The following is a 22,407-nucleotide window of genomic DNA, read 5'->3' on the forward strand; positions in this document are numbered from 1 at the left end:
TCTTCTGGTCTCAGGATGATGTAAGTCTCTGGTTTATGTGGCCCTTTCTGTCTCCTGGGTTCATAGGTATCGTGTGACCTTGGTGTTCTTTATTCTCCTTTGATCCAGGTGGGTTGAGACCAATTGATGCATCTTAGATGGCCGCTTGTTCGCATTTAAGACCCCAGATGCCACACTTCAAAGTGGGATGCAGAATATTATCATAATAGAATTATTTTGCCAATTGACTTAGAAGTCCCCTTAAGCCATGGTGCCCAAACTCCCACCCTTGCTCCACTGACCTTTGAAAAATTCTTTGCTTTTGGTCCAGTCCACTTGAGCTGACCTTCTATGTATTGAGTATTGTCCTTCCCTTCACCTAAAGTAGTTCTTATCTACTAACTAATCAGCAAATAACCCTCTCCCACCCACCCTCCCTGCCCCCCTCGTAACCACAAAAGAATGTGTTCTCAGTTATACTCTTTCTCAAGATCTTATAATAGTGGTCTTATACAATATTTGTCCTTTTGCATCTGACTAATTTCACTCAGCATAATGCCTTCCAGGTTCCTCCATGTTATGAAGTGTTTCACAGATTCATCACTGTTCTTTATCGATGCATAGTATTCCATTGTGTGAATATACCATTATTTATTTAACCATTCATCCGTTGGTGGACACCTTGGTTGCTTCCAGCTTTTTGCTGTTGTAAACAGTGCTGCAATAAACATAGGTGTGCATATATCTGTTCCTGTAAAGGCTCTTATTTCTCTAGGGTATATTCTGAGGAGTAGGATTTCTGGGTTGTATGGTAGTTCTATTTCTAACTTTTTTTTTTTTATTAACTTTTATTGAGCTTCAAGTGAACGTTTACAAATCAAGTCAGTCTGTCACATATAAGTTTACATACATCTTACTCCATACTCCCACTTGCTCTCCCCCTAATGAGTCAGCCCATCCAGTCTCCCCTTTCGTGACAATTTTGCCAGCTTCCCACTCTATCTATCCTCCCATCCCCCCTCCAGACAGGAGATGCCAACACAATCTCAAGTGTCCACCTGATATAATTAGCTCACTCTTCATCAGCATCTCTCTCCCACCCACTGTCCAGTCCCTTTCATGTCTGATGAGTTCTCTTCGGAGGTGGTTCCTGTCCTGTGCCAGCAGAAGGTCTGGGGAGCGTGGCCGCCAGGATTCCTCTAGTCTCAGTCAGACCATTAAGTATGGTCTTTTTATGAGAATTTGGGGTCTGCATCCCACTGATCTCCTGCTCCCTCAGGGGTTCTCTGTTGTGCTCCCTGTCAGGGCAGTCATCGATTGTGGCCGGGCACCAACTAGTTCTTCTGGTCTCAGGATGATGTAGGTCTCTGGTTCATGTGGCCCTTTCTGTCTCTTGGGCTCCTAGTTGTCGTGTGACCTTGGTGTTCATTTTCCTTTGCTCCAGGTGGGTTCAGACCAACTGATGCATCTTAGATGGCCGCTTGTTAGCGTTTAAGACCCCAGACGCCACATTTCAAAGTGGGATGCAGAATGTTTTCATAATAGAATTATTTTGCCAATTGACTTAGAAGTCCCCTTAAACCATGGTCCCCAAACCCCCGCCCTTGCTCCGCTGACCTTTGAAGCATTCATTTTATCCCAGAAACTTCTTTGCTTTTGGTCCAGTCCAGTTGAGCTGACCTTCCATGTATTGACTATTGTCTTTCCCTTCACCTAAAGCAGTTCTTATGTACTGATTAATCAATAAAAAACCCTCTCCCTCCCTCCCTCCCTCCCTCCCCCCCTCGTAACCACAAAAGTATGTGTTCTTCTCAGTTTTTACTATTTCTCAAGATCTTATAATAGTGGTCTTATAGAATATTTGTCCTTTTGCCTCTGACTAATTTCGCTCAGCATAATGCCTTCCAGGTTCCTCCATGTTATGAAATGTTTCACAGCTTCGTCACTGTTCTTTATCGATGCGTAGTATTCCATTGTGTGAATATACCACAATTTATTTACCCATTCATCCGTTGATGGACACCTTGGTTGATTCCAGCTTTTTGCTGTTGTAAACAGAGCTGCAATAAACGTGGGTATATTCCCAGGAGTGGGATTTCTGGGTTGTATGGTAGTTCTATTTCTAACTTTTTAAGAAAACGCCAGATAGATTTCCAAATGGTTGTACCATTTTATATTCCCACCAGCAGTGTATGAGAGTTCCAATTGCTCTGCAGCCTCTCCAGCATTTATTATTTTGTGTTTTTTGGATTAATGCCAGCCTTGTTGGAGTGAGATGGAATCTCATTGTAGTTTTAATTTGCATTTCTCTAATGGCTAATGATCGAGAGCATTTTCTCATGTGTCTGTTAGCTGCCTGAATATCTTCTTTAGTGAAGTGCATGTTCATATCCTTTCCCACTTTTTGATTGGGTTGTTTGTCTTTTTGTGGTTGAGTTTTAACAGAATCATACAGATTTTAGAGATCACGCGCTGGTCAGAGATGTCATAGCTGAAAAATTTTTCCCAATCTGTAGGTGGTCTTTTTACTCTTTTGGTGAAGTCTTTAGATGAGCATAGGTGTTTGATTTTTAGGAGCTCCCAGTTATCTGGTTTCTCTTCGTCATTTTTGGTAATGTTTTGTATTCTGTTTATGCCTTCTATTAGGGCTCCTAACGTTGTCCCTATTGTTTCTTCCATGATCTTTATCATTTTAGTCTTTATGTTTAGGTCTTTGATCCGCATGGAGTTAGTTTTTGTGCATGGTGTGAGGTATGGGTCCTGTTTCATTTTTTTGCATATGGATATCCAGTTATGCCAGCACCATTTGTTAAAAAGACTATCTTTTCCCCAATTAACTGACACTGGGCCTTTGTCAAATATCAGCTGCTCATATGTGGATGGATTTATATCTGGGTTCTCAATTCTGTTCCATTGGTCTATGTGCCTGTTGTTGTACCAGTACCAGGCTGTTTTGACTACTGTGGCTGTATAATATGTTCTAAAATCAGGTAGAGTGAGGCCTCCCACTTTCTTCTTCTTTTTCAGTAATGCTTTACTTATCCAGGGCCTCTTTCCCTTCCATATGAAGTTGGTGATTTGTTTCTCCATCACATTAAAAAATGTCATTGGAATTTGGATCGGAAGTGCATTGTATGTATAGATGGCTTTTGGTAGAATAGACATTTTTACTATGTTAAGTCTTCCTATCCATGAGCAAGGTATGTTTCTCCACTTATGTAGATCCTTTTTAGTTTCTTGCACTAGTACTTTGTAGTTTTCTTTGTATAGGTCTTACATCTTTGGTAAGATTTATTCCTAAGTATTTTATCTTCTTGGGGGCTACTGTGAATGGTATTGATTTGGTGATTTCCTCTTTGATGTTCTTTTTGTTGATGTAGAGGAATCCAAGTGATTTTTGTATGTTTATCTTGTAACCTAAGACTCTGCCAAACTCTTCTATTAGTTTCAGTAGTTTTCTTGAGGATCCGTTAGGGTTTTCTGTGTATAAGATCATGTCATCTGCAAATAGAGATAATTTTACTTCTTCCTTGCCAATCCAGATGCCCTTTATTTCTTTGTCTAGCCTAATTGGTCCGGCTAGGACCTCTAGCACAATGTTGAATAAGAGTGGTGATAAAGGGCATCCTTGTCTGGTTCCTGTTCTCAAGGGAAATGCTTTCAGGCTCTCTCCATTTAGAGTGATGTTGGCTGTTGGCTTTGTGTGGATGCCCTTTATTATGTTGAGGAATTTTCCTTCAATTCCTATTTTGCTGAGGGTTTTTATCATGAATGGGTGTTGGACTTTGTCAAATGCCTTTTCTGCATCAATTGATAAGATCATGTGGTTTTTGTCTTTTATTTTATTTATATGGTGGATTACATTAACGGTTTTTCTAATATTAAACCAGCCTTGCATAAAAAAAGGTATAAATCCCACTTGGTTGTGGTGGATTATTTTTTTGATATGTTGTTGAATTCTATTGGCTAGAATTTTATTGAGGATTTTTGCATCTATGTTCATGAGGGATATAGATCTGTAATTTTCTTTTTTTGTGATGTCTTTACCTGGTTTTGGTATCAGGGAGATGGTGGCTTCATAGAATGAGTTAGGTAGTATTCCATCATTTTCTATGCTTTGAAATACCTTTAGTAGTAGTGGTGTTAACTCTTCTCTGAAAGTTTGGTAGAACTCTGCAGTAAAGCTGTCCGGGCCAGGGCTTTTTTTTGTTGGGAGTTTTTTGAATACCTTTTCAATCTCTTTTTTTGTTATGGGTCTACTTAGTTGTTCTACTTCTGATTGTGTTAGTTTAGGCAGGTAGTGTTTTTCTAGGAATTCATCCATTTCTTCTAGGTTTGCAAATTTGTTAGAGTACAATTTTTTGTAATAATCTGATACGATTCTTTTAATTTCAGTTGGGTCTGTTGTGATATGGCCCATCTCATTTCTTATTCAGGTTATTTGTTTCCTTTCATGTATTTCTTTAGTCAGTCTGGCCAGTGGTTTATCAATTTTGTTAATTTTTTCCAGGAACCAGCTTTTGGCTTTGTTAATTCTTTCAGTTGTTTTTCTGTTCTCTAATTCATTTAGTTCAGCTCTAATTTTTATTATTTGTTTTCTTCTGGTGCTTGATTGATTCTTTTGTTGCTCGCTTTCTATTCGTTCAAGTTGTAGTGACAGTTCTCTAATTTTGGCTCTTTCTTCTTTATGTATGTGTGCATTTATTGATATAAATTGAGCTCTGAGCACTGCTTTTGCTGTGTCCCAGAGGTTTTGATAGGAAGTGTTTTCATTCTCGTTGCATTCTATGAATTTCTTTATTCCCTCCTTAATGTCTTCTATAACACAGTCTTTGGTGAGCAGGGTATTGTTCATTTTCCAAGTATTTGATTTCTTTTCCCTGGTTTTTCTGTTATTGATTTCCACTTTTATGGCCTTGTGGTCTGAGAAGATGCTTTGTAATATTTCAATGTTTTGGATTCTGCAAAGGTTTGTTTTATGACCTAATATGTGGTCTATTCTAGAGAATGTTCCATGTGTGCTAGAAAAGAAAGTATACCTTGCAGCTGTTGGGTAGAATGTTCTGTATAAGTCTATGAGGTCAAGTTGGTTGATTGTAGCAATTAGGTCTTCCGTGTCTCTATTGAGCTTCTTACTGGATGTCCTGTCCTCTGAAAGTGGTGTGTTGAAGTCTCCTACTATAATTGTGGAGGTGTCTATCTCACTTTTCAGTTCTGTTAAAGTTTGTTTTATGTATCTTGCAGCCCTGTCATTGGGTTCTTAAATATTTAATATGGTTATATCTTCCTGGTCAATTTTCCCTTTAATCATTTTGTAGTGTCCTTCTTTATCCTTTGTGGTGGATTTAACTTTAAAGTCTATTTTGCCAGAAATCAATATTGCTACTCCTGCTCTTTTTTGCTTGATATATTTTTTTCCATACTTTGAGTTTTGGTTTGCTTGTGTCTCTAAGTCTAAGGTGTGTCTCTTGTAGGCAGCATATAGACGGATCATGTTTCTTTATCCAGTCTTAGACTCTCTGTCTCTTTATTGGTACATTTAGTCCATTTACATTCAGCATAATTATAGATAAGTATGTGTTTAGTGCTGTCATTTTGATGCCTTTTTGTGTGTGTTGTTGACAATTTCATTTTTCCACTTACTTTTTTGTGCTGAGACTTTTTCTTTGTAAATTTTGTGTTCCTCATTTTCATAGTAGTTGAATTTATGTTTGCTGAGTCGTTATGTTTTTCTTGGTTTTTATTTTGAGTTATGGAATTGTTAGACCTCTTTGTGGTTACCTTAATATTTACCCCTATTTTTCTAAGTAAAAACCTAACTTGTATTGTCCTATATCACCTTGTTTTTCTCTCCATGTGGCAGTCCTATGCCTCCTGTATTTAGTCCCTCTTTTGGATTGTGATCTTTTACATATTGACTTCAATGATTCCCTGTTTTAAGCATTTTTTTCTTTTTAAAATTAATCTTAATTTGTTTTTGTGGCTTCCCTATTTGAGTTGATATCAGGATGTTCTGTTTTGTGACCTTGTGTTGTGCTGGTATCTGATGTTATTGATTTTCTGACCACATAATTTCCTTTAGTATTTCTTGTAGCTTTGGTTTGGTTTTTTCGAATTCTCTAAGCTTGTGTTCATCTGTAAATGTTTTAATTTCACCTTCGTATTTGAGAGAGAGATTTGCTGGATATATGATCCTTGGCTGGCAGTTTTTCTCCTTCAGTACTCTGTATATGTCATCCCATTGCCTTCTTGACTACATGGTTTCTGCAGAGTCGTCTGAACTTATTGATTCTCCTTTGTAGGAGACCTTTCTTTTTTCCCTGGGTGCTTTTAAAATTTTCTGTTTATCTTTGGTTTTGGCAAGTTTGATGATAATATGTCTTGGTGATTTTCTTTTTGGATCAATCTTATATGGGGTTTGATGAGCATCTTGGATAGATATCCTTTCGTCTTTCATGATGTCAGGGAAGTTTTCTGCCAGCAGATCCTCAACTATTCTCTCTGTGTTTTCTGTTATCCCTCCCTGTTCTGGAACTCCAATCACCCGCAAGTTACTCTTCTTGATAGAGTCCCACATGATTCTTAGGGTTTCTTCATTTTTTTTCATTCTTTTATCTGATTTTTTTCAACTATATTGGTGTCAGTTGCCTTTTCCTCCAACTCCTCCTCTCTGCCTTCCAATTGCTCGATTCTGCTCCTCTGACTTCCTATTGAGTTGTCTAATTTTGTAATTTTACTGTTAATCTTTTGGATTTCTGAATGCTGTCTCTCTATGGATTCTTGCAACTTATTAATTTTTCCACTATGTTCTTGAATAATCTTTTTGATTTCTTCAACTGCTTTATCAGTGTGTTCCTTGGCTTTTTCTGTATATTGCCTTATTTCATTTCTGAGGTCATCCCTGGTGTCTTGAAGCATTCTGTAAATTAGTTTTTTATATTCTGCATCTGGCAATTCCAGGATTGTATCTTCATTTGGGAAAGATTTTGATTCTTTAATTTGGGGAGTTGTAGAAGCAATCATGGTCTGCTTCTTTATGTGGTTTGATATGGACTGCGGTCTTCGAGCCATCTATAAGATATTGTAATGGTTTATTTTATATTTGCTCGCTGAGTCTTATGTTGTTTTGTTTTCTTTCAATATACATAGATGGGCTACTAGATTGCGCTGTCTTGATTGTTTTAGCCCTTGAATTACTTATGTGCTATTACCAGCTGGTTTGGGGTGTTACCAGATATATAAGCCTAAGAGTCCATTCACTGTTCCTGAGTAGAATCTGATTTTCGGTCACCAAGTGTGTGGTGCACACTGTTACCTATCGACGTAGAGGAGTAGTGGTGATAGTTGTGTGCACCAGATTCTAGTAGCAGCAGGGGGTCACACTCGGGGGCGGGGCAGGATGTTGACAGGCTTCCCCCAAGTGCCAGTGAAGTTGGTGTTGTCTCTATTTAAAGCACTTTGGTGGGTGGGCTCTGCAGCAGTACCTTAGGCACCCAATGCATGTACCTCTACAGATTGGTAGGTGTCACCATCCTCAGACCCCTATGGCAGGAGGCCAGGTGGTCTGGGGGGAGCTTCAGCCCTTAGTTCCCCGTTTTGGGACAGTGAGGGCTCTGTTTAATAGGTAGAGATAGCAGACCTGGGAGACTTGTCTTTCCAGTAGTCCGCTAAAACGATTACAGTCAGATCCCTATCAGAATTGCCTTTGCATTATAATAGCCCCCTTGTTCCCTGTAGGGATGAAAGCCCAAGACTGTGGATCTCATATGCTTGGCTGGAGTTGGTTTTGTATTTTTAGTCCAATTCTGGGAAGTCAGGGAAGGATTTTTGGTCCCTGGGTTTTTTGTAGCTACTTCTCTCAGGCCAGGAGAATGGGTTAGGAAAAGACAAAAAAAAATAACTGCAGGGCAGTTCACTCTCTGGCTCAGGAAATTCCAATGTTAATGAAGCCTCCTGGGAAGGGGAGGGGAGGGATCAGATAGATAGGAGAGAGTAGCACCCCAAATATAAAATTACTTATCTTGCATGGTGGTGACTGTTTTATCTGAGATTCCCGAGGGGTGTGTAGCCTGTGTGCGTTGGCTGGGTTGAGATTGCCCCCAAGGGTCAGGCCCGCGTCCCGAGCTTGTGCTGTCTCAGAAGCCGTGGTCAGTTCCTCCGCTCCCAGTCCAAAGCCCACCACCAAGGTTCCCAGGCTGGGATGCCACACTCCAAGCTCCAAAACCAGTCACTGCCTCCTGGTGACTTCTTCTGTCAGCCGTGTCACTGCGCTGCCTGCGTGCACTGGCTGGGCTTCCCCCGAGGTCACTTCTGGGGGCTAGGGCTGCGTCCCGTGTTTGCGCTGTCTCAGGATGCCATGCTCAGCTCCCCTGCGCCCAGTCCAAAGCCCGGCGCCAAGTTTTTCTGACTGGGACACTGGCTCCAGGGTCCAAAAACAGTCGTTGCTTCCCTGTGGTTGCTCGTTCTCAGTCTCTGTCACTCAGGTCAACTCTTTAGATCTGTGTTTGATGGTCAGGGTTCGTAGATTGTCATGTATGTGATCGATTCACTTGTTTTTCCGAGTCTTTGTTGCAAGAGGGATCTGAGGTAGCTTCTACCTAGTCAGCCATCTTGGCCCCGCCTCTCTAATTACATTTTTAAAATTGAAATGTATTCTCTTTCTGTTATAAGAATTCTCTAATTCTAGCAATAGGTTAAAGATTAATTCTTTTTTTTTTTTTTGTGGTATGTGCACCTTTATTTCTCTCTCTTTTTATAGATATTTTAGTGAAAGTTTGGGAGAGGCCATATCATGGGCTGGTAACTAGATACCATGTAAAACTATAACTCATACGAAACTCCACAGATAAAAAAAGAACTTTTCACCTATTGCAGAATGCTTGAGAATATTGCTTCCTGTAGATATTTGTGGAAATAAACTCTGCCTTGTAAATATTTATCCTGAGTTGTTATTCAAGTGATGGCAACATTGGTGTTCCTGTAATAGAACCTCTATGTCTAATGAAAACTGGGTCGTTTTAGTGATGAAATAAAACAAAGATGCATTTTTATGGTGAACATTCCAGTAATTTCTATAAAATTTTATTATGCGTAAAAAACTGCCTTATCATGGCCTACTTACAGCCCTCGTAGCATGGTGGTTAAGAACTTGGCTGCTAACCAAAAGGTTGGCAGTTCAAATCCACTAGCTGCTCCTTAGAAACCCTATGGGGCAGCTCTACTCTGTCCTATAAAGTTGCCATGAGCCGGAACTGACTCGACAGCACCTAACAACAACAGCAGCTTACAAAAGAGTTTAAGAGCTGAAATAGCTGTTGTAAGTCATATAATCTAGTAGTTGCAAATTCAGTTGCTTCCAGGGGTGGGAAAAGTAATGCAAATGCATGAAGTAGGCTAGTTTAATATAATAGGGAATGGTAGGGACTAGGGGGAAGTAGAGATTACTTATACCACCAAATGTTAAGGCCCAAAGTAAAATATAAACCTGTTGTTGTTAATTGCCATTGAGTCTACTCTAATTCATGGGACCTTTTTTTTTTTTATGTATAACAGAACAAAATATTGCCCAGTACTGCATCATCTTCATGATCTTTGGTATGTTTGAGTCTATTGTTGCGCTATTGTATAGTGTCTTCCAGCCTGGAGGGGGGCTTATCTTTCAGCTGTATATCAGACAGCATTCTGTTGTGATCTATAAGGCTTTCATTGGCTGATTTTCAGAATAGATCATCAGGTCTTTCTTCCTTGTCTGTCTTAGTCTGGAAGCTCCCCTGAAACCTGTCCACCATGGGTGATCCTGCTCATATTTGGAATACTGGTAGTATAGTCTCCAGCATTATAGCAACACGCACGCCACCACAGTACAACAAACCGACAAATAGGTGGTGGAATATAAACCTAACTTTCCCAATTATAGAGATGAAACTGAGATCCAGGAATATTAATAGATTTGGCCAAAGTAGGAGAATCTATATGTCTTCACCAGAACCACCTACATAACTTACAGGGCCCAATGCAAAATAAAATGTCAGGCCCTTGTTAAAAAATTATTAAGAATTTCAGGACAGGGACAGCAAAGCTTTAAATCTAGCTTGGGACCCTGTGTGACTGTGCAGATTGTATGGACCTAACTTCTGGTCTAGAATTTGTATAACCAGACAGAAAGAAATACAGACATTTTCACATACCAGCCACTAAAAGAAAATCTGGTCATAGAGATGGGATTAAAACTCAGTCCTTTATTTTGATACTTCAGTGAGTCAACTATCCTTACATAACAAGAGGGCTTTTACGTGAGGTTTCGTAATCATTGCTTTTCTGTATTGTTTAGAAGTTCTTGTTGAATCATTGCTGCTTCCATCAGTTTTATTGTTCCTTCCAAAATTCAGGTTTTGTGAATTATTAGTTGAAGATTTTCAATGCTGAATTTCAGTGTTTTCTGTAAATGTTAGTTCTGACTAGAACTCTGGCATGTTTGCAGGGTCAGCCAACCCAGGTGTGAATCTAACTGTGAAATACTGAGGGACACTTGTGTCTGCTGTGGAGTCTTACACAGCTCTCAGAGTCCGTTATTCTTTTCCTCCTACCTGAATATACCTGTCATTTTCTTCCAGAAAATTTAGTATGTAACGCACATAAGCTCCTAGAAACACGTTCTTTTGACCTTATTCGAAATTTGTAGATAGACATGTAGGCACCAAAAGCAGTTTGCCTCCTGATGGACTCAAGTTGACTAGCCTCTTTCTCCTTTGTGATCATTTACAACTTATTACCCGCAGCACCACTAGTACCACCACAGTAGCCTGGGGAATGCCATTTGGTGAAATCTAGACAGCTTTTACAGATACACACAGAAAGTACAAAAAATAAAATTGAGAATTGAGTAGTAGGGAAAGGTTTTTTTTTTTTTAATATTAATTTTGTATTTTAGAAGACTTAAAATATTTCAATCATTAAAAATCAAAAGAGGACTTATACATTTTTCCTCATTAACAACAAAGTGAAAGTCTAATATCTGGACCCAGTGTTTGGAATGGTTTAAGGCTGTCATTTGCAGTGGTATGGCAGATGGAGAATTTGGATTCTTTATTCCTTCCTTTAACAACATCTAAAAAGATGTTGATAAATATTTTTTAAAAGACAAAAACAGTTCCCTTATTGAATGATATTGAGGCTTCTTTACATCAGAAGTGTTTTTAAAACAAATATAAACTGCAGTTAAGTAAACTTATTTACTTAATATCTGAATGAAAGAATTCAAAACTGTGTTGTCTATTCACCATACACCTCATGAGTGATTAACAAGAAGGAATTTACCTGGTGTAGAAAGAGATGAGAAAATGGGCAAATAGAGTAACTGGGTAAAAGAAAATTTAGGTTATGAATATAATTATTAATATTTAAACTATTTGCCATAATATTTTATATTTATATACCCATGTACGTGACTGTATGTGTTCAGCTCATACTAAATTTTTCATTAAATTTAATGCCTGGGGTGCAAATCTAGTGTACTTTTTCTCTCCTATGTTTCATAAAATGTGAAATACAGACTCAATGTCACAGAATTTTATTCTTAACTTTCTACAGGTGGAGATTTTCATTTTTCCTTTATATATTTACCTATGGAGTCCGGTTCCTGAAAAAGGTAGGGTCTGTCCAGTTACTTTATATAATTCTTACATAACTGTAAACCTGTAGTCCATTGTTGATGTATGCGATGATAGTAATATTAACAGCCATCACAGGCTTCCTAAGAATGATGTGTGCATTGTTATTTGACCTTCAAAAGTATGTGCAGTTTATTCTTTATGGTAAATCATTTTTAGGCATATGCTAAAAAGATTTTGAAAACAGTTTGTTTTTCAAGTGAAAGATGTTGCTAAGTCCCTTGTCTACTCTAGTTGGTTATTACTTATGGGCATTAGAAACCTTTTAAAAGCCAACTGAAGTTTTAAAAGAATTTGAATAGAGTTTTCATATCACAGAACTTGCAAGAATCAGTTGTTGCCATATGTGTGATCACTGCAGTAATTCACCGATAGGAATACTGTTTTAGTGTCTTACGTAGTTACTAAGAGCACAGCACCAACTGCTGGTGAGAAGTTCAGTTTATTTTATAGATTGTGTTTCCCCTGCTGCTGCTTTGCTATATCCTGTATGCACTGAGGCAAGTTTATCCATGAAAGTAGTTCGTTGTGGCTGCCATCATCTTTCTCCTGGGTATTTCATTGTTTAGTGCTACTCCAAACAAGTTAGGCTGCTTAAATTCAAGACTCATGAAGAATTATATTCTCACAGTCATGCACTTAACAACAATAGGTTATGATGTGGCAGAAAATGGGAAATTATGTTTAAAATTATTTTATGATATATATGTTATCTGTATTTTTACAAGTATTTTTCCTAGAGTAATGTGCATGCTGTAATAGTAAATTTTCTTGTAAATATTGAGTTGATAATTTCAAATAAGTTTTTATTTTTAAAGTTGAGTTATCAGGTATTGTCTGCCTGTGACGAATTCTATTATAATGAATGGTTGTTTCCCAATAAAATATTTTCCTAGAGGAAACTTCCTTTCACTTATGTCTTTTCCTTTGGTAACTGCACTTATTTATTTTTAACTTAATAAGACCATATGGCTTAGAGACCATTTGAATAGATTTGAAAGGATAAACTTCACTTTGTTGGCTTTCTAAGTATGAAGAAATTCTCAACTAGGGTAAATAAACATGGTGGAAACTGCTTACTCTGGAATTCTATTATTTTAGTTTTAAAATTTACTTATCTAGGGAAAAAAATGGAAAGAGTCTGAAGAGCGTTTATGCTTACAACTTTATTACCCTTGGAAAGGGAATAGATTTGGATGGACTTTCAGGTGATATGGGAGAATTCCAGTACGTAGGAATGTCAAGTTCCTAACTAAGGCCAGAGTTCAGAATTTACACCTGGTTCCATTGGCTAAGGGCTTTGATGGTGAGCAAGGGAAGATGGTGAAAGCCAGGAGCACTTTTGTTCCCTTCCTGTAGATCTGCAGGATATGGACTCCTTTAGCTCTTATGCTGCAATCCTGGTCATCTGTCATCTGAACAGGAAGCACTTTGTGACTCTTGGTTCTGATTCACTCTGTCCCTAAACAAACTGAATAGAATGGGAATAGTTCTCATCCACAGTCCTCAGGGGCTCCATGTAAGGCGATAAGAGGACATGCCAATAGAATGTTTGCTTAGAAACTGTTTTGTTCTTAAACTATACCAGGTGTATACCAGTTCCCTATCGATTGCCTGTGGTTATAACAAATGTTTAAAAAATGAAAGAAAGGAAAAAGACCTAGAAATTGCTCTTCTTGTTGAATGAATTTGCATTTGGGGTATTTTCTTGAATGATGAGTCAGTTTTGGATGAGCTATATGATTTAGTCTTAGTCATAAATGATACAGAAATGTTACATTCAGTGAGAGAAAACACAGAATCCATGTAACCAAAATAGCTGTGGAAGATATTATAAGCCATTTTGTCCAACCCTTTTATTTCACAGCTGAGCAAGCAGAAGTTCAGAACGAGTAGGGGGCATTGCAAAGGTCACACCATTAGTTTATTAAAGGCTGAACCTGAAAAGAAGTACACACTGCTTTCTCCCACTCCAGTGCATTCTCGACTTCACCAGCCTGCCCAAACCTCAACATGATTTCTAAATGGCTTCCTTCTTTGGTTAACAAACTTAACCTAGCCAAATAGTTGTTCCTATTTATAAAACATTAAATTTAGAATATATTTTGGGGTGCGAGGCAAAGATGGTGGAGTAGTCAGATGCTTCCTGTGGTCCCTCTTATAACAAAGACCCAAAAAAACAAGTGAAATCAGTTATATATGATCATCTAGAAGCCCTGAACATCAAAGACAAAGTTGAGGAATGAGACTGAGCGGCGGGGGAGGGAGAGACAGTTCAGAAGTATCGAGGAGTTGCCAGACCTGACCTGGCTGGCACTGGCACCCTGCAGGCTAGATCAGCTAGTGCGCAAGGGATAAGGCAGGTGGTGGCGCTCAGGAATTGTTTTCCACATCTGGAGAGATGGAGCAGCAGAGAGTCTGCTTAAGCCTCCAGAACTAGCAAGAAACAGTACTCAACTGGCAAAAGAGGAGTACAAGCATCTAACCTACTGCATGAATCAAAAAAAAAAAAAAAAAGCCCTTTTGGGAAGTACCTCTCTCCCATTTACCTCCCCCGCCCTCCCCAGCTCTGTGATTGCTGAGCCCTCTGGGTGGAAAGTAGGGCCCGCCATGTGCCGGAGCCATTCTCCCATCTTTGGAGAGAAAACAAATTAGCAAACAGGAAAAAATAATCTGCCAGCTCCCATACGTGCAAACTCAGGGCAGACACAGCCCCTTTGTCTAGGCACAGGCATTAGGGAGGGGTCCATGAACTTTGAATGCCTTTCACCCCTGCATAGACCCGTGTGGGCCCATTTCAACAGAATAGGCCCTCATTAGCACAGTACAACAGGGTATATACCTGAAGCCTATTTTCATCTGTATCAGCTATAACAGGGAGTGGCAGATTTGTGACATTTGACGCCACCCTGGCCATTAAGAGGGTCCTCACTACCGAAATTGGGGCCTGAAGACTGGTGGTTCCACCTACGATACCTAGCCACCCATGGCAGGGATCCAAGAATAAGTGGTGACTCCCAGTCCTTATAGCCAACGATATTGGGTACCCACAGTCTGACTGCAAAACCCACCCACCTATGCAGTCTAGGGATCAGGGGCACACCTTTCACCCAGACACTCGGGGTAGCTGTCAGGCACCTGCGTTGCGCAGCGCATGACCCCCTATTGCAGCTAGATACCTGTGTCTACTCCAGTCACCCCTGCTTGTCTAGAACTGTAGGTGGGATCCTGCACCACACACTCAGTGACCAATGGCCTGGACACCTGAGCTGAATCCACACAAGAAAAGTAAACAGACTCGTGGGCTCACATATCTAGCAACAGCTCTAGCCATCTGGAGACAAGACATGAGATCTTCAAAAATGCCAATAATGAAACTAGCTCACATGACCACCCTATTTGGGCATATCAAAACAAAGCAGAACAAGAAACTGGGACACAGTAAGCAAACATAAAATAAATATGATAACTCATTTATGGCTTGGAGACAACAGCCAAAATCAAATCACATAAAGAGGCAGACCATGATGGCTTCTGCAAGCTACCAAAATAAAGAATCAAGAAACCTTTCGGAGGAAGAGAATTTCTTGGAATTACCAGAGGTAGAATTCAAAAGATTAATGTATAGAGCTCTTCAGGAGATGAGGCAAAATGCAGAACAAGCACTGTTTTGCCAATTTTTTCTTACATATTGCTGTAAAAAATTAGCATACAGTGCTGATGAAAATAGTTGTGGGGTGGGGAGGAGTGGTTGGCAAATAAATGTAGAAAGTACATGTTATTTGCATAAAAATACTGCACTTTTGTAAATAAAAAAAAAAAAAAAGAACCAGAGTTAACTATAGTTGCTCTATATGCCTTAGCACACAAGGTACTCATGCAAATTAACATATTTCCCTAGGTCCTGGAAGAAACCACGTATTGCTTTACAAGCTAGAGTAAGCTCTCTTTCAGTTGGAGCCCTGGTGGCGCAGTGATTGAGAGGTCAGCTGCTAACCAAAAGGTTGACGGTTTGAACCCACCAGCTGCTCCTTGGGAACCCTATAGGGCAGTTTTATTCTGTCTTGTAGGGTCACTATGGGTTAGAATTGACTCAATGCAAAGGTTTTTTTTTTTTTTTTTTTAGTCTTTCCATTAGCTTTTATTCTCATTTGTATATGGAAGTTTGTATTGGGTGGAATTCTTTGAATATTTTGTATGAGTTTCTTGATTTACATATTTATTTTCAGTGTTGTGTCACAGGAATTCAATGTAGATACACATGCAACTGGGATCTAAGTAAATATTTTTTCTTATAATCTACATTTTAGGCTAATTTATTTCAAACTTTGAGCATAAAATATATTTTATCTCATAATCCATTTTGCATACATGCATGTATATAATTACAATAAAAGTTATTTAAGATATATGTATACCTAACCTTTGAATCAGGGTGTGACATCAGTAGAGCCTTGGTGGCACAGTGGTTAAGAGCTTGGCTGCTAATCAAAAGGTCGGCAGTTGGAATCCACCGGCCACTCATTGGAAACCCTATGGGGCAGTTGTACTCTGTCCTGTGGGGTCACTCTGAGTTGCAGTCGACTCAACGGCAATGGGTTTGGTTTTTGGTTAACTTTCTAATTAGTCAGGGTAACATCAGGAGACAAAACCACACCAATTATTTTAAGAGTAAATATAATATAATGAATCATTAACCAGAGCTGAAAAGATCGCTGAGGCTGTTTTATTCACAGTAATTGATCTGCTGACTATTTGCTACCAATCTACAATAAGGGACTTGTACCAGAAGGTAAAGTGCTTATTTCATCAGTAAAGTCTACCTATGAAAAAAGGTCAGCTGAACTAAACAGCATGCTTAGTGATATAATTTACGTTCTGGTGTAAACTCCTTATGTCTTCATGAACTGGTAACAAACATTTCAAGCCCAGGAGCTAGTTTGCAGATCATACTTGTATTAAGATTGCCCTGCTGCTTCTGGAAGGAACTGTTGCTGATGGGGTGAAGATGCATTTCTGGGAAATGCTGACAAGAACAGGAAGCAAAACAGAAAGGAACAAGTCCCATCTCCCTTCTACAACCCTCCAGCCTCCTTCTAGCTCTTCCCAAAGGCCAAACTCAACATGGAACCTACTCCTTAGACCCAGCAGAAGTACAGTTTGCAAAGTCCTAGCTCTGAAGCTGAGAAACGTTCTCTGATAATTTTTATTCTAATCGATTACATTTTAAAAATATACATGTTGCCACCTTTGATGTTGATTTCATAACTAATTAGGTGACAACCCACAGTTTGGAAAGTACCCTGCTAGACTGAGCACTTTTCCCATTCCCTTAGACTCTCTGAACCTGACCTAAACTAAGACATTGCCTTTTATTAATCATATGGTTTGCTTTTCAAAGTTCACGAGTAAACAAAGCCACAGTCATACCCTGATATGCTTCAGCGTGTTCTTTTTTGTTTATTGGTTAGCTTGGAATCTTTCTGAAATGGAAATAGGATTGTCATCCCTTTGCCCATTTTGATACGGAAAATAGAATTTGTCTAGCCAACAGAATGTATGTCCATTTTTTTATTTTGTCCTTCGGGCCATGTTTTAAACTTTGAAATTATTTGGAGTATGTCGCTTTATTAAAGAGGCTTGAAATTTAGAGTTTTACCTAAGAACACAGCTCTATCAAACAGTTTTGTAAAAAGTACATGTGACATAGAATAATAACCTTTGGAAGGATCCTAAAGTTCAACAATCCTACATTTCTCATTTCAGAAAAGAGGAAACAACTTCTAAGGATGAATTGACTTGCCTGAGGGAAAACTAGAAGCTAATCTGGTAGTCTTTAAAATTGCTGTCAGTTAAAAAAAAACTTAGAGAACAAGTTTCAAAAAACAGTTCAAGTAATTATTATTATTTGTTCTTTCTTATTAGTAAATTTGCCTTCCTCATTGAGAAATAAAATCAATATCAGTACGGAAGAAATGAAGACTGAGGTTCCCATCTTGGCACAACAGTTAACTAAATGGGACCTTTGCTCTCTGAAAGCACATTTTTCTCATGTATAAAAGTGGAAAATGATACTTCCTCAGCTTGTGTGTAGGAGTGCTTTGGCAGGTATAAAGTGCTTTGGAGATATAAGGCATAACACTGATTACTATGGATTATGAGGTAGGCTCTGCTGGGAATTGTGAATGCCTAAGTCTACTGTATTACCTTGACGTGAAGCACTGAAATACTTTGCTGCCTCCTAGTCAGTGGGATCCCTTGTCATGGCCTTGTAAATAAATAAACGTACGTACTTTCTGGAGCAGAAATTATCAGGAATGACTTTAGGACGTGTTTCTTCAACACTTCTCCTTATTACATCTGCCTTTTTCCCTCCTACCCATATGTACCCTCTTTGATATGTTCTGATTCCCTTCATACCTTTCATTTGCCCCACTTTATTTTCCTTCTGTGTTGGCTTATAGCTGGTATGCTATCTGAGGAGAGCATTCTGAGGCCAGTAAGAAACTAAGGATAATGTGATATAGTAAGGGCCCAAAGTGGGAGTCAGAAGGCCTGGGTCTGAGATCTAATTCTGCTACTAATCAGCTTTGTGACCTTAAGCAAGTCACTTAATTTCTTTGGGACTTAATTGCATCATTTCTAAAGCCAGTAGTATGGACGAATATGTTATAACATCTTTTAACTAGTATGCCATAATTCAGTGAAGAATTTGAAATTCTCGTAATTATGTTGGTGCAACCTGTTTAAAAAGCAACATTGTGATAAATAGTAACTATAAGTATGTTAATATCCTCTGATCCAACACTTCATCTCCTATAAATTTATCATGAGGGAAGCAAAATAATATATATGTGTAAAGCTATTTGTTGTAATTTAAAAATATATACACATATGCACATACAACCCTGTCACTATATAGCAAATCCAAAACAGAACCTAAAACAATATTAATATCTAATATTAGTCTAATTATTTAATTAAATTATTACTAAAACTGCAAAATGCCATACAGCTGCTCAAAAATAAAAACAAAATGTTTGGTAGAAGTTTGCATGAAAATAAGTAACAAACTAATTTGTACATTTCACTTGTGATATTCATATATCTAAATAAATAGAAGGTAATAGGTAAAAATGGTTAATTTTAATAACTTTTTTCAAAATGGCTTTAATACTTCCATTTCTATGAAAAAATATCCGTAAGATGTAGGAATTAGAATAGAAATGACTGTGCATAAATTTAGATATAACTGCTTATGAAAGAGCTTGAAGTTGTGAATTTTGAAGAGGAAAAAGAATACAAATTAAGAGTTGAATTCCATGTAAATGCCAAAGAAATACAGATACTTGTTCAGAAAATCCAAGTGTTCATGTTCAGCTAGTTCTCACTGCCCTAGTCCCTGAATTTTCTCTCAAGTTTCTCTTTACATGACTCTGTTGCCCGGAATGGCCCAGAATGGTCCCAGCATAGGCTTTCAAAGGAATTTTGTATTCTTCTCTGTGATCCTGGGAACCCTGGTGGTGTGGTGGTTAAGAGCTCAGCTACTAACCAAAAAGTCAGCAGTTCAAATCCACCAGCTGTTCTTTGGAAATCCTATGGGGAAATTCTACTCTGTCTTATAGGGTTTCTATGAATGGAGATCGATGGATGGCAGCAGGGTTTTTTTGGTGTGAGCCTCGTAAGATTCAAGCTGTAGTTCCATAGCAGGTCTACATGACCAGTATTAGGTAATAACTTGTAGTTCTTCATTCCATATTTAAAAAAAAAAAAAAAGAAAAAGTTGCCATCAAGTTGATTCCTACTCATAATGACCATATAGGACAGAGTAGAACAGCTTCATAGGGTTTCCAAGGAGTGGCTGGTGGATTCAAACTGCTGACCTTTTGGTTAGCAGCTGAGCTCTTTAAAAACTCTCATAATGAAAATCCAACTTCTTTTTGGAGTGGCATAACACCTTGGAAACACTATTGACTTAGTACAAAGCCAGAATGAAATTTCAAATCAATAAATAACAACAGCATTAATGATAGCTATAATGTATTGAGCACCCACTATGGGCCAAGCATTATGTTGATCACTTAACATTCATTTCTCATGGGTTGTACAATGTAACTCATCATCTTTCTGGATGAAGAAACTAAATCTTACAAAGTTTCAGTAATTTGCCCCAGATTGCCTAGCTAGTAAGTGGGAGGCTGAGATTTAAAATCAGGTATTTTGGGCACTATGGCCTACTTGTAACCAGTCTTCATTACTGCCTCCAGATATACTCTCCTGATCGAGATTGCCCAGGTAACAAGAAGTAGCAAGAGACTCTTATAACTATGCTTGTATTAAGACTACGGAGTTAAACATACTCATTATATTCGAGGGCCCAAATTAAGGACCATGCTTGCTTTATTTATCTACTTCCAAATGAAGTCACACTGGCAGAGACCAGAGTCTGTGGCTTGCTGCATTCTCAATCTTTTTGGATTTCTTGAGAAACTGTTCCTAATTTTCACATGATATATTTTACTTTCTACAGTGTGACTAATAAGCCATTAATATACCGTTCGCAGTAAGAAGTTGGTTGGGACATCTCATTATTTTGTACAGCTCAGTGAATATGCTTATGGGTGAAATTGTTTATTACTTAGGATAAATTAAAGTCACTTCTAACCATAAAGGCATCTCAGAAGCATTGAGGTTTATAGCTTATAGCTTTGTGTTTAATGAGATGCTATATTTTAATTTTTGTTGTGCAAAATTTTCTCTAAAGAGCATCGAGAAGCCTTTTCTCCAAGTTGTCTTCTATCTGTGTTGAGGTTCTATCATGTGAGAATGACATTTCACTCAGACAGCTTTTTCCAGGCAGTGAAGCAGAAGGAAAGATTTCAGGACCTGCAGGAGTTCCTAATGCTGAAATGGATTTTTCTGCATGGAGAAGGGATTCTTTTGCTGTTTCCCAAGTACGAGTGGTGACTGGTGCCTTACTGAGTACTACTTGCTCTTATGTAATACATAAGGGTTTGTAGCTCTGGTGCTTTACTAAGCCATGAATCTTTTCAACTGTTGTTGTTGTTAGGTGTCGCCAACTTTATTTCAACTCGTAGTGACCCGATGTGACAGAGTTAAACTGCCCCATAGGGTTTTCTAGGCTGTAATCTTTATGGGAACAGATCATCAGGTCTTTCCCCTACAGAGCCACTGGGTGGGTTTTAACGTGTTGAAAACCGCCAGCTTTTCACTTATCAGCTGAGTGCTTAACCGTTGCGCCACCAGGGCTCCTTCATCTAACTTAATAAAATACCAACTTTGTGGAAACTCTTTAAAAAAAAGAAAGAAAAAATGAATTTCTATTTCAGAGGCTACCAAAATAAGGCTCATTCAAATATGATGTTCATTTTTAGATACACAGTCCCCTAAAGGCATAGCCGGATACTTCTCAAAAGTTTAGAACTGAACTTGATTGTGAAAAGCATTGGTATTCATTTATACACTACAACAAAGCTAACTCTACAAGCGTTCTTTGGCTGTGGGCAGTGCCTGAGAACTGAATTGCATTTTTATTCATCTCCTGTTTTCCAGGGGAATAAAAAGCTACTAACTCACAGAAGAGCTCAGGTAATTTGATATGAAATATTGATCCATGTATCAAAATCTGTACCTGCACACTCATTCTGCGTTAGCCAAATCATCATCAGGTCCCTCTCAGACACTTAAAGAAAAATCATTTACTGAATCCAAGAAGGAAAGCATTATTCTTATTCAAGTTTGTTTTAATACAACCTGAGAGCTAATGGCTTTCTCAGACAATGATCATCATCATAAACCATTTTCCTCATCAGCAACAATAATGAAACAAACCAGATGTTCTTTGCTTAAAAACCACAGCTTCTGGGGGGCAATATTGAGATGTTCTACGTGTGCTTGTTAAACTGGTGTCTTTTCTCTGCATGGAAAGGCAAGTCTTGTCTGTGCATGCCTGGGATGGGGCGGGTGGTACGTAGGACATGTGTTTGATGCAGTGCAGAACAGCGGGCATTCCTACAGGCCAGCTCATGCTGTGATTACAGCTCTGTTGTGTGGCTCCAGAGAAAGCCTGGCTCAGGAGCATCTGGATTCTGGGTCTGCTAGTCCCACTCTAAATGATGTAGTGATTTTTCATTTTGATTTGCTTTTTCTGCCCTTCTCCTTTATTAATGTGTGTGAGAATAGACCTGACTGGCAGGGGCTGTTGCTGTCATTGCCTAGGATTTATTGAGCACAAGCCTGGTGATACCAGTCACCTTGGAATGACTATTCGAAATAAGAGAGAAGATGATCACTTTGTCCTCAAGGAATTTAGCTTCCATAGGTAGTGAGCAACAGAAAGGATAAAAATAATTTTTCCCCTCCCAGGTAAAATTAATCCATGGTGATAGAGGTGGTTTTATTGGGAGCGGGTGTGAAAGAGCCTGTTGATGTGCTGGAAATGTTCTAGCTCTTGATCTGGGTGGCAGTGATAGAGATATATACATAGGTTTTTAGACATGTATCCAATTTTTTTGCACTTAGATGTGTGTACTTTAAGTTATACTTCAGTGGAAAAATAGAACATAATGATGGCTTCTGATAATCCTGGAGCTGCCATATAAAGCAGTTTCTGCATGTTGGCACCTGGAAGTGTGGACCAAAGGAATTTGGGGATCAAAAGCTCTTGTTTTTAGTGCATTCCATTCATGGCTGCTTCCAAGGGTTTCTGTTCATTAATGATGGCAGCTACTGTTCATTT

At 38.6% G+C, this 22,407-nt stretch overlaps 1 protein-coding gene across 2 annotated transcripts in view; it reads left to right on the forward strand.

The window, feature by feature from the left end:
* Positions 1 to 22,407, forward strand: part of CERS6 (ceramide synthase 6) — a 324,976-nt gene that overhangs the window by 180,458 nt on the left and 122,111 nt on the right. For both annotated transcript variants that reach the window (XM_049887369.1, XM_049887370.1), the window contains exon 4: positions 11,569 to 11,626. In XM_049887369.1, coding sequence (XP_049743326.1) covers positions 11,569 to 11,626 — 58 coding nt within the window. The remainder of the gene's footprint in view (positions 1 to 11,568; positions 11,627 to 22,407) is intronic.

Source organism: Elephas maximus, chromosome 6 (genome assembly GCF_024166365.1).
Source record: "Elephas maximus indicus isolate mEleMax1 chromosome 6, mEleMax1 primary haplotype, whole genome shotgun sequence".
Classification (NCBI taxonomy): Eukaryota; Metazoa; Chordata; class Mammalia; order Proboscidea; family Elephantidae; genus Elephas; species Elephas maximus.